General features: G+C 41.5%; 1 protein-coding gene across 2 annotated transcripts; it reads left to right on the top strand.

Moving 5' to 3' along the window:
* Window positions 1-531: 531 nt before the first annotated feature.
* ZNF286A (zinc finger protein 286A) lies at window positions 532-12,720 on the top strand. Of its 2 annotated transcripts, XM_029211884.1 has the most exons (7): window positions 532-572; window positions 864-1,071; window positions 2,122-2,210; window positions 5,659-5,773; window positions 6,833-6,925; window positions 10,249-11,503; window positions 12,381-12,720. In XM_029211884.1, exons 2-6 carry the CDS (start codon window positions 1,035-1,037, stop codon window positions 11,478-11,480), a joined length of 1,566 nt encoding a protein of 521 aa, XP_029067717.1. In that variant the 5' UTR covers window positions 532-572; window positions 864-1,034; the 3' UTR covers window positions 11,481-11,503; window positions 12,381-12,720. The 2 variants fall into 2 exon arrangements, with proteins under 2 accessions (XP_029067717.1, XP_029067718.1); XM_029211885.1 differs by lacking the exon at window positions 864-1,071 and having other exon boundaries at window positions 551-572.
* The last annotated feature ends 296 nt before the right edge of the window (window positions 12,721-13,016 follow it).

Raw genomic sequence — 13,016 nt, 5'->3', positions numbered from 1 at the left:
TCCTTTGATAAATCTAATTTTTATGCTTGCAAATAACCTGTTCCTCAAATTTGTTGAAACTGGTTAAATCTTTTCAACTCCCCTATCTCACACGTGTGTATTTTCAGTATAACAAGTAGCATGCACATCGGTTTGCAAAGTACACCTTTCACATTGATGGCAAAGGATGAGCCTTGGGAGAACAAGAATATGGGGAAAGCCATATACTCTAATATACCTTGCACTGGAGTGACGTGCGTGGGTAGCTTCAGCAGCACCAAGTACAGACACAGCATCTAACCGGCAACAACACAGCTCTGTGGTTCACGCTCTCGCGTGTCCGCGGGATCCCGCACGAGCTAAGCGACCGCTACTCTCGCGAGAGGTAAGGAGACCGCAGCTGCTTGGATTCCCCAAACCGCGCTACGAGAGCTCCCACCTGCTGAGGAGCGGAGTCCGGCCACTCCCGCGGGCTTCTGGGAATCGTAGTTCCGGGGCCGGACGAGGCCAGCCAGCCTTGCCCTGTGCTTTTGCGCATGCGCGGCCCCGCTGGCCAGAGAAGTTCGTAGCCTTTGTGAGGCCCGGTGTGGGAGGTGAGTTGTTGCTCAGGTGCGGCTCTCCTTGCTCGGCCTCGGCGGTTCCCCCGGGACATTAGTCTGCGCCGAGCCGGGTGGAGTGAGCGCTGGAGAAAGGGGCGTCGAGGGCAGGCACGAGCCCCATCCCCGAAGCCCCGGGGCGCGGGGTGGGCGGGGGCTTGGTCTGCGCGGCGGCCCCTTGGCTGCGGCCCCGGCGCCTTTCCTCCGGCCGCTCGGCCCCCGCGCAGCTCCGAGCGGCAGCGCCAGGCGCGAGCGCCCAGCTTCAGGGATGCTGTCCCGGCTTTCCAGGTGCCAGCCTCGAGGGCCAAGCCGGTTCGGGACGGAGCGAAGCCTTTCGGAGGAGCCCCCCGAGGGGAGGCGGGAAGGAGGACCACGAGGCCTCGGGGCTTCCCGCTCCTCCGCGCGGAGAGGGCTGCGCTGGGGGGAGAGCTGAACCTTCGCGGCCGGGAGGTGGTGACCATGGAGACAGATATGGCCGAAATGCCTGGGAAGAGCGGTGAGGGGGGCCGGTGTTGAACTTGTGCTGGGGGCCGGGCCGAATTCTTCCTCCTGAACGGGAGTCGCTGCTGTCCGGCTCCTTTGTCTGGGGATGGAAGGGCTCTTTGGGTGAGAGTGGAGGGCTTGCTGTGGGATCCCAGCTGGGTGCACAGCGGACCCTCCAAAGACACCCCCAAAATGTGAGCGAAATGTCAGCTTCTGAGGCTTGAGCATAGCCTCGTACTTTGTCTCACACCTTCTTCCTCCCGGGGGATTATACCATCCTAGCCTCATCAGTGGGTCTGACAGTTTAGCTTTTTTTGGTTGGCAAAAGTATTTTCCACTCCTGTTCCTCCACTTTGGACGAAAACCCCTTGGTTTCAGTAGAGCAGATACTTTTGCTTAATAGAGGAGGCACCAGGCAGAGGAGTCAGTGACTGGCTTCCAGTTCTCCTAGAAGTTTGGTCTGTGGCCTCTTATATCAGAATCCACACCCCGCCCCTACCTGTGCTTGTTGGATTTCTAGATTGTACCCCAGTCTCAACTAGTGATAATTATTTAGAGATGGGATCCAGCAAGCTACATTTGGACTAAGCTTGCAGGGTGATTTTTCAGAACCGTTGAGCCTCTTTTTCCCATATTAATTTAATGTAGATTAAGCTCAGAGAAAAACTTATTTTAATTTCCAGATCAGAGAGTGCCGTCTTCCAGGACGTCGTTGTTTCAGGCTCCCTTCAGTTGCAGTGTTTGTAGGGACAACCAGGAGTACGGTGGTGGGAAATTTTTTTTTTAATATTTATTTATTTATTTGGTTGCGCCGGGTCTTAGTTGCGGCAGGTAGCCTCCTTAGTTGTGGCTCCAGGGCTCCTTAGTTGTGGCATGCAAACTCTTAGTTGCGGCATGCATGTGGCGTCTAGTTCCCTGACCAGGGATGAAACCGGGGCCCCCTGCATTGGGAGCACGGAGTCTTATCCACTGGGCCACCAGGGAAGTCCCGAGAATTTTAAGCTCATAAATCTGAGTCACAAGATAGATCTAGGCCCTATCATGACTGCTTTCTTGCCCTTAGCTCTGTCTTCCCAGGATTCTCCCTTTTCCCAAGAAAAGAGCACAGAAGAGGGAGAAGTGGCAGCTTTGCGCCTCACAGCCAGATCACAGGTGAGTGAGTCTCTGCTGGTTATTGAAATTCCACCTTATTTCTCGGAGTGCAGACGCACTCCCTTCTTTTTGATGTGGAGCTTCTGTGTCCACTAGAGCTGAATTCTAATTCTAAGAGACAACTCGAGTGACTAAAGGGCTCAGTGGAAAATGTTTTCTGCTTCTTCGTGGTATCTTGTCCGTCTAGTATTTATTATCACTCAGAAGGCGTGGAAGGAGCATTGCCCTTCTTTAGCCCATTAGCTAATTTCTATGCTTGTTATTTGGGAAACGATTTTAAAAGACAATGTGGTGCATACCTCTTAAAATGTATGTTTCACTAGGGGAAACAACATACACATGACTGTTAAGTAGGAATTTAAGAAAACACCTGAAGTGCTGGAGTGAATTATGAACATAGTGAGTACTCAAATAGTTCAAAGGAATGCTGGAAAAGGAAGCCTATAGAAGATTTAAAGAGTTAGAATCCAGCCCAACAAGATGATGAATGTGGATGTATTTTAGAGGTGAACTGTTACCAAGTTACAACTCAGTTTCCAAACTCTCACTTCCCCAAGGGCAAATACTAAGAATTGCTGAATTTAAGCGGTAGTTGTATATGGGTGATTAGTGTGTTAGTCTCTCAACTTTTTGTATGTCTGAACATCTTTCTTAAACGAAGTTGAGCGGGAGTGTGTGTGTCATACCACATGGTGTGTGTCATACCACAATGCAAAGATTCCTCCACTAGCCTCTCTTTTTGCTACTTTAATCCAAAGTGTGAAAGTGGACATTGCACATTGCTGCCGTTTGTCAACGTGATTTCCCAGGATCCTTGTATACTTGTTTGCCTCCATTGGTTTATTAAATACCTTACGTGAATATTGAAGACTTTATTAGTCAAGAAGCTTTAAGTTGCACCTGATGAAAACTCGATTCAAACTGGCTTAAGCAAAAAGAGGTATTTATTGACTATTATAAGTGAAAAATCCAGGTCTGGCTAAAATTGAGTTCAGGCAGTGACATTAGAATCTATTTTCTCCATTTCAGTGACCTTTTCTTTTCTTTCTGTGTGTTTTGCAGTCAAGCAGGCTTTTCTTCTCGTGCAGGGTAGCCCCTAACAAATTTAGGCCTACATCTTGCCACGTTGAAGATCATTGAAAAGGGGCATCTTCCCTTCTGGTCGTTCCAGAAGGACTGAGGTTAACTCTATAATGGGTATCAGGCCCATTGTTGGACCATTATTGGCAAATCTGAGTGTGATGATCAGACTAGAAAATATACCTATACATACACATACAAACACACATCCCACCCATGGGTCAGAGATGGAGTTGTACTACCTGAACTGCATGGACTAAAAGTGGTCAGGCATAGCAGCCGGAGGAAAGTCAGAGTACAGATACCAAAAAAAGGGTGAATGCTTTATACATTTCAGCACATTAATATTAGATTAATATTAGACTGCTTGTATAGTAGCTTCAGAATTGATTAAACCTTTTATGGAAAGTTTTAAAACTATCCTTTTTGCATTGCATTGGATTTTGTTTGATGCTAGTACTGCAACTGTCTTTCTTATTAGAATTTGCCTGGGCTGTTTATCTTTTACTTATTAGACTTTTTTAATAATTAGAGTTTTAATTTTTGCTCATGGTAACCAGGTGAACGGTACAGACGTATATAAATATTAAAGCATATTACCCGTCCTTACTTTCTCAAGTTCAGTCCACCACCTCTCCCTACTGAGGATAACAGTTTGGTGTATATTTTTCCATATGTTTTTGTTGAGCTTGAAGTACTGTATTCAAATATGTAGTATACTATATTTCCTTCCATCCCCCCCTCCATCCCCAACTTTGGGGTTTTGTCTGGATCTCTTTTCTGTAAAGAGGATGTGGCTATTTTAAGAAACCTTTTTATAAGAGAAATTAATTTATTCGTATTATTATGATTACTTGTATGTTTCACATTTTTCTTGCTATGTGATTTTTATAATTCTGTTTACTATGCTTTGTTCTTTTGTATTTTTTTGTGCCTTTTGTGCTGTAGTTCGCATTTTTGTTATTCTGATTTTTTTTTTTTTCTTTTATGGTTTGGAAGTTAATTTCCACTGTCAGTTTAGCTATAGATATGCAGATTGTAGGATCAAAGTTATTTTTTCTCACAGTATCTTGTCTACTTAGTAGCTGCTTAATGATTTTTACATTTTATTTTCCAAGGATGATTCTTCTATTTTTTAAGTCTCAGATTATTTCCATTTTGAGGAACTTTATTTTGAAATAATTTGAGACTTATAGAAATTTAGCAAGTGGTAGAAAGATTTCTCATATGCTCTCCTTTCAGATTCTCCAAAATTTAGCATTTCACCTCACTTTTATTATTCTTTTTCCAAAATCAGGAAGTTAACATTGGTATAGTACTATAACCTACTGCTCTTATTCAGATTTCCCAGCTGTCTTATTTTTCTTGTTTTTCTTCCCCTTAATTTCTACTTTTATCCTGTAATTCCTTCTGTTTTCCCTAATTTGTTGTTGGGTTCTGTCTCTAATTTGATTTGTATGCTTTGTTCATTTAATTACATTGATTTTCTTTTAATGAAATTGAAATGTTTCCTCTGAGTACAATTTTAGCCTTATGGCATTGATTTTTGCGTTTTATTTCGTTATTATTTTGAAATTTTGATACGTTTTTTCAGTTATCAGTTATTGCTCTTTTCTGTTTTGGAATTTATTAACATTTACTTTGTTACTTTTGCAAGTGCTTCATGAACATTTAAATAGAAGGTGTTTTCTATCCAGTTATAGCATTTGGTATATATTTATTTCAGTAACCTGGAATATTATTCCCATTCTCTATGTCTTTACTTAAAGAGACATGTTCAGTACTGGTATGTGTCTATCTCCATACAGTTTTTGTATTTTATGTCTTGTATAAATAACCCTATGGTGTTTACCCATAAACATTTATATGTGATATCTGTACCCTTAATGAATTTGTTGCTGTCATTTTCCAATTTAATGCATCTTGCCTTGAATTGATTCCGTGCTTCACTGGATTTGGTGCCAGTCTGTTCATTCCATGGTGAGGTCTCACAAGGAGAATTATACAGACACATGCCTTTTTTTCTCTGCCTATATTTTGTTTACTTTGCCAGACTACATTGTTGACTCATTGTTGATTCATGTTTTAACTCTTTCTTCCCCAGAAAAATTAGTCTGTCAGTGGAGAAACCGTGGTCTTGTTTCGTTTGGTTCTCATGTTGAATCTTGGACAGTGTGCCTGGCACATAATTGATACCCAGTGACTTTCCATGGAATGTCCAGGACACATGAGAATGCTTGTCATTTTTCACAGTGATTTCCCCTGTTGAATACATCTACGCATCTACTCCAGGGCCAACAGAAACTGGGGCATGAAAGGGAGGCTGTGGAGTGACAGATGGTGAACAAAAGTATGTTTTGTGTCTTAGGCATCAGTGACATTCAAGGATGTGGCCATGGACTTTACCCCAGAGGAGTGGGGGAGGCTAGATCCTACACAGAGAGACGTGATGCTGGAGAACTACAGGAACCTCGTCTCACTCTGTAAGGATGGGCTCCTGCCATGACTCCGGCTCCTGCTTATGGGGACATCATTACCTTATTGACAGTGAAGTAGCATAACAAAGCCAGTAATCGTAAAGTAGTGATCCCTTTGGGCCTAGAGAAAATCTGTTTCTGCTCTGGGTTCTTGGTGAAATGTCTAGGCTTGTTTTGTATCTGGAGTCTTTGGATTCAAGTGACGGAAACCAAATTCACACTAGCTTAAAAGGGAATCAGATATATTGTCAGGAATTTCTTTTATTTACTTATTTTTTAATTACGTGGTATAGCTTGTTCTGATCTCCCTGTGTGGCACAGGTGGCCATTGGCCGCTCTAGGGTTACATTATTCTTCCAGTTAGAGAGCTAAGGAAAAAAGAAGGCTTCTATCCTGGGAGTTTCAGCAGATAGGGTCACATGTCCATCAGTGAAGCAGTAACTCGAGCCAGGGAGATAGGGTATGCTCTGACCAGTTTGGATACTGTGCCCGCCTCTGGGTGGGGGGAGGTATTTGCATGTGTACACATGTAGACACATGCATGTACACGTATGTGTTCGTATCAGTGGTGGAAGGAACTATGTTAGCTCCTCCCAAACCTCGTATAATAAATTCCCTAAGAAAGCAGGTTCTAGTAGCTGAAGAAGGAAGAAAGGAAAAACATCAGAAGACAGCTAGTCACAGAGTCACAGGCTTGTGGTGCTGCCACTGGGGTCCCACTTCACCCAACTCCTTCCCTGAGCTGAGGACGGGTCTGCAGTATCTCCCCAGAACTCCCACAGTAAACAAGACAAATTCTCTTCTATTTTTTTACAGGCTAAATATTTGTCTTTTCAAATGCATGTAACTCTTTATGAGGCCCAGGCTCTTGCTGCACCTGTTTTAAGGTTCATTTTGAGGCCCCCCCGCACCCTTATTCCAAAACTTCCTATGATGTCCTGTCTTTTTTGTGGATCCAGGGATTGGGACCGTGCTCTGGAATAGAGCTTTGTGCCCATCACAAAGAGTTAAGTCCCTTTTCTTTTTTTTCTTTCTTTCTTTTTTTTTTTCTTTTTCAATGAGCAGGGCTTCCAGTTTCCAAACCTGAGAACCACAATTTGGAGAATGGAAAAGAACCATTGATGCTTGAGAGAAAAGCCCCCAAAAGCAGCTGTTCAGGTGAGTCAGATAGACGGGAATCTTCGGAAAGAATAACCCCACAAGACAGTAAAGAAGTGGCGCTCTTCAGTGCTTAAGAAAGAATATAGAAGTGCCAACATGCTTTTAGTTTTTAAATATCTTATTTTAAATTATATTGCATTTTGAATACATACAAAGTCAAGGAAATAAAATAACACTGAGATCAAACACATGCTCACATTTACTTCATTTGCCTTTTTTCTTTTCCTTTTTGTAATGTAAAATAGATTAAAATGTCATAACTGTACAGTTTTATGAATCTTCCCAAATTGAACACATTCATGTAGCTAGCATCCACATCAGGAAACAACCTTACTAATAAAAAAAATTTAAAAAACACAAACAAAATATAATTAATATACTTTCCAGATAATTGGCTATTCTGATACTACACCAAAGTTGGGCGAGTTGTGGTTTCTTAAAGGTTAGGTGCAAGGTGCATCTGAAACCATATCCATGAATTTTTCCTACTCTTAAAATCTATTGATCTTTTGGGAAATATTGGTTTACTGAGTTATGCATATCTTCCAAATATTGACACAATACATTATGCGATATTTTAAAAACCACAATTTTCAGTGTCACCCCTGACCTTACCAGAAAAGTCTTTAAGTATTAGGAAGCTATCAAGCTCTCAGTGGTAGATAAAAGTTTTCCAAAATTCTAATTTCTGCCCAAAAGCTCACATTTTATCAAATACTGTCAATTGTTTTCCTTGAAGTGACAGGCTCGTTTTTTTTTTCAGTTTTGAGGAAATATCTGCCAAATACCCAACATGGATAACATAGTTTGTCAGTGATTCTTTCAAGTAAAAGTGATGGTCCATGAAAAAAAAAAAAAAGGCCAGTTCAGCTCTCAAACAGTCTCATGAGTGGTTTTCCTCAAGGCAAGCATCATACTTTGATATGAGCAGACTTGCATTATGAATATTTCCTATTTCATCATCCAGAATATTAAGAAGGCATGTAGTCAAGGTTTAATAAATAAAATTAATTTATTAAGTTAATAACGATTCCTGTTGTTTCCTCAGAAATTTTTACGTGAAACTGGCTTTTTTTTTTTTTTTTTTTTTTTTTAACTGAGAGTACATGGTGGGGAAAAATACAACAACTACTAGTACATTTGGTGTCTTGTCCTGATTTGTGCATGAGTTGTGGGCAGTTTTACCACCATCACTTTTGCAACATCAATGCAAATGTCTAGACAATGAAAAAGGCAAATAAGATGTAAGCATTATTCTGAAAATAGTTTTGAACCTACAGACTCCCAGGAGTCCTCAGACCACACTTTGAGGTCACAGCCTCTACATACCTACACTATCCTTGTATCAATTTATGTTTTACTGATTTAACAAACACTTATGTAGCACCGATGCTGTGTCAGAGTTTTAAGTGTTTTATAAATATTTTCATTATGTGTTCCTTAAGGCAGGTGTTGTTTTTATTCCTCATGAGGTAGGTACGTACCGTTATTGCCCCATCTTACAGATAAGGAAACTGAAGTAGAAACGTAAAAAAACATGCCCCAGGTCACACAGCTAGTAAGTGGCAGAGCTGGGATTAAATTCATGCATTCTGATTTCAGAGTCCATTGCTCTCAACCACTGTACTCTTCCTAAATGTCCCCTCTCACCTTGGGGCTTCTGTACATGTCATTCCCTCTACCTGGAACACTCACCCCCGTTCTTCTCTACCTGTTACCTGGAACACTCACCCCCGTGCTTCTGTACCTGTTACCGGGAACACTCACCCCGTGCTGCTGTACCTGTTACCTGGAACACTCACCTGAGCCCCAAACCCAATTCAATTTCAGCTCAGTCATTTACCTTCTCAGGGAGGCCTCTCCTCATCCCCCTGGGTTCCCCTTATCATCCTTCACAGCATCATTTGCCTTTTATTTCTTAGTACTTACTGCAGGTGCATTTTTATATGTATTTGTAGATGTTAGACTAAATTTTCTCTCCCTTCATGTACATATGGACTGTGTGTTTTTCCCCAGAGCCTAGCGTATGGTAGACATCCAATAGGTAATCGTTGAATAAATGGATAGAAGAATACATAGATGAAGGAACAGAATTCACTTGGCTGTGTGGAGTGAGGGGCAGATCTAACTTAACTGTCTTTTGAATGTTTAATCACTCACAGGACCATTTGTTGTAAAAACAAATTATCTTTAGTTCACTGACTGAAATACTACCTTTGTATTGTCCTTAATTCCTATATTTACTTGACTTCTGAAATTGCCCTTTTGTTTCATTGGTCTATTTACTTATTCCTTTGAACGAAACTCTTTATTTTAGCTTTATAGTTTCATATTGAATATAAAAATTCTAATAGATTTATAGTAGATATATTCAGAGAGGTTGGCTTCCATCCTTGCCCTCTCTATTCTGGTGTTCTCTCTGTAGGCAATCATTTTTATTAGTATTTCATTTATCTGTTCTTAGTTTTGGAAAATATGACCAAATATGTCTATATATTTGTATCTCCCCTTTTTTCTCCTACACAAAAAGTAGCAGACCATACACACTCCTTCACAGCTTGCTGGGTTTTTTAAGTTTAATGTATCCTGAAGATCACTTCGTAGCAATATGTAGAGATCATTCTCATATTATTTTAAGTTGCACATACTTCATTGTATGTGTACACCATAGTTTAATCAGTTCTTTATAGTATTAAAATATTACTGTATTTTAATATTTGAGATGTTACCAGTCTTTTGCTACCTCAATTAGTGTTGTAATGATTAGCCTTGTTCAGATATAATTTAATGTATCTGCCATTATATCTTTGGGAGATCACTGATTTTTCAACAGGGACATATTATAAAAGAATTCTTAGGGAAGATTTTAAACTGGAAATGGAATGCGTATTAGGATGTGAGTAGGGTTGGGTAACTGAAAATTTAGAAGTCATCACTGTGCCCTGCACTAAGGTGGTAACTGCCTGGAAGTTTATGACAGCACTTGATATTCTATACAGGTTGTTCCTCCCCTTTCCTGATCTGGGATGCTCATTTCCTGCTCATCTGGTGAAATGGTGCTTCATCTGCATCCCTCCTCCTGTCTTTCTGGTCATCTTTCCCCCATTCTGATTCCTGGGTAGGGTCTGCTGATTTTCTCTGCATCTACTGTGCATTTGTTTCCCTCCATTTGCTTCTCTTTGCAAGTCATCTTCTAAGAGTCAGATCCACTTATTCGTTGAAGCCATGCTCTTCACCTTCATTAACTCTTACCCGTTACAGACCTGCCTTTTTGTTGAACTCAGAGAACAAAGGAAATTTGCATTTCCAATTTGTTTCAGACTCAGAGACTAGACCCGGGAGCAAAGATTCAACTTCAGTGCAAGATTTTTCCAAAGAAGAATCGTGCCAGGTTGCAGTCATAGACAGGCTGACAAGGAATGGTGTCTATGACTCCAACTTGGAAACAACTCTCTCATGTGAAAATCGGTTAGAGAATCAGCAAGGAAATCAGGAGAGATGCTTAAGAGAAATGTTCACCCACATGAATTCACTCCCGGAAGAGAGAGCTCGTGAGCATGGTGTTTACTGGAAAAACTTGAACCAGAAGTCAGTACTTCTCACTCAAGACAGAGTTCCCAAAGGATCCTGTGCCTTCCATACCCTTGAAAAAAGATTGAAACAGAAATCAACCTTAATGAAAAAGCAGAGGACCTACAAAGAGAAGAAACCTCATAAATGTAATGACTGTGGTGAGCTCTTCACTTACCATTCAGTGCTCATTCGACACCAGAGAGTCCATACCGGGGAAAAACCCTACAGCTGCACCGAGTGTGGGAAGTCTTTCAGCCACAGGGCCAACTTAACTAAACATCAGAGAACTCACACTAGAATTCTCTTCGAGTGCAGCGAATGCAAGAAGGCCTTCACAGAAAGCGCATCCCTTGCAATACATCAGAGGATTCACATTGGAGAGAGACCGTATGAGTGCAGTGAGTGTGGGAAAGGCTTTAATCGAAGCACACACCTCGTGCAGCACCAGCTGATCCACACAGGGGTGAAACCTTATGAATGCAACGAGTGTGATAAAGCCTTCATTCATTCTTCAGCACTCATTAAACATCAAAGAACTCACACTGGAGAGAAACCCTATAAATGTCAGGAATGTGGGAAAGCCTTTAGCCACTGCTCATCCCTTACCAAACATCAGAGGGTTCATACCGGAGAAAAACCCTATGAATGTAGTGAATGTGGAAAAACCTTCAGTCAGAGCACACATCTCGTTCAACATCAGAGAATTCACACCGGAGAGAAACCCTACGAGTGTAATGAATGTGGGAAAACCTTCAGCCGGAGCTCAAATTTTGCTAAACATCAAAGAATTCATATTGGGAAGAAACCATACAAATGTAACGAATGTGGAAAAGCCTTCATTCATTCATCAGCCCTTATTCAACACCAGAGAACTCATACTGGGGAGAAACCATATAGGTGTAACGAATGTGGAAAAAGCTTTAAGTGCAGTTCATCCCTCATCAGACATCAAAGGATTCACGCGGAAGAGCAGCCCTGAAAAATGACTGAATGTGAAGAAATGTGAGTTGGTTTTATCGCTGTGTTAAATACCTGAGCATTTTGTGTGGAAGACACATAAACTGCTGTCTGAGGACCAGTTCTGTGTGTATCTAACTCTACTTACATAATACATAGCTTTGAGGCATAAACAGAATGTTCCTTATATCCATTGATTTGATCATTCTGAATGCTTCCAGCCAGGAATCTCATAGGTTAATCCCTAACCCACCCCCCTTGCCCCCCAATACCCTTTTGTGGAAATTCAGAAAATCCTTGGGAGTGGGTAGCAATGCAATCAATGTGAAATCCAGTTCCCCCCTCTTTGTCACATCAAAGCCTGTTATAGCATCTCACTTTGTAAGGACATTCTTATCTGGTAGGTGAGGCAGAGGGCTCATATTCTCATCATTGGGAAGACACAGAGCTATTCCTTTTTGAATCCAAAGTGGAGACCCAGATATACAGAGAATGTCATTTCTTTTACATTAACTATAAAAACTTAAAGGTTAAGAGCTGAAATGTGCTTTGGATTTCCTCCCAACCCCAAAGGCTACTATCTCATTTGATGAATATAAGAGGTCTAAATTATGCTCACATGGGTTACGCTGAGATTTAGATTATTATTCCCCCGCTGGGTACATCTTCACTTTACACTTCCTTGGAAGTTACCCTGAGGTAGAGAAAGAGTCAGAACCTTAACTGTAGTTTTTGATCAAGTCCCTGTTTTCTTATCCTTGGCACTGAATGAATCCTTGGTTTTCTGTAATCACAGTATTAGAGAGATTTCATTTCTTTACCTTATTCTGCTCTCTGTAAAGTATGTTTTGTCACTTGGAGAGAAAGCCCCTGGGATGTGCAGAGTGAAAAGTTGATGGGTTCCATGTGTGGTTACCTATAGGGTCTCGGACAAGAACAAGAACCGAAGCAGCTTTGAGGCACAAACACCATGTCACATACGGAAGAGAGTCACAGGACAGTGACTTCAGGAGGACAAGCGGCTTCTCCCCCTACCCCGCACCCCGGGAAGAAGTTGTCGTTTCTCAGGCCTCACGTTTACCCACATTTTTTTGTTGTCCTCCTGTATGTCGGTTGGTCTTTGCTGTATCCCCGGGCCCCAAGGAAGGTAGAAAAGGCTTGAAGCCACAGTGATCGATTGACATAAGTTACATGGGTGACCAAAGAACCGTGTGATGGGATTGGAAACAAAAGCAAAAGTTCAAATAAAAATTTAGCAAAACACTATACAAATGTCAGTTTTTATTGTTGCTTTGTTATACGGTGTGAAAAGATTATAGAAAAGATAGAGAGGGAAAGATCAGTTACAGGTTTCTTTCTCCTCTCCTAAATCCTATCCTTGGACATTCAGCAATCAGCCCGCACTCTTCCCCCTACACATTATCCCAGTTACTTCTTATAATTTTTATAGTTTCCTCTGTAGGCCTTAGTTCTATTACTGAGGAAAAGAAGAGGAATAGAGTTTTAAAAAGTGGTGGTAAAAGAGGTCGAGGTCAAGGTCAAGTCTAATCCAGCAACG

This window comes from Monodon monoceros, unplaced genomic scaffold, assembly GCF_005190385.1.
Source record: "Monodon monoceros isolate NGI ecotype Baffin Bay Population unplaced genomic scaffold, NGI_Narwhal_1 Super_Scaffold_9, whole genome shotgun sequence".
Taxonomy (NCBI): Eukaryota; Metazoa; Chordata; class Mammalia; order Artiodactyla; family Monodontidae; genus Monodon; species Monodon monoceros.
This window is presented reverse-complemented; position numbering and strand designations above follow the sequence as displayed.

Coding starts and splice junctions, on each gene's coding strand:
- ZNF286A (XM_029211884.1), top strand. CDS start 1,035: ATGGAGACAGATATGGCCGAAATGCCTGGGAAGAGCG. Junction 1,072..2,121: donor CGAAATGCCTGGGAAGAGCG/GTGAGGGGGGCC, acceptor TCTTGCCCTTAG/CTCTGTCTTCCCAGGATTCT. Junction 6,926..10,248: donor CCCCAAAAGCAGCTGTTCAG/GTGAGTCAGATA, acceptor AATTTGTTTCAG/ACTCAGAGACTAGACCCGGG.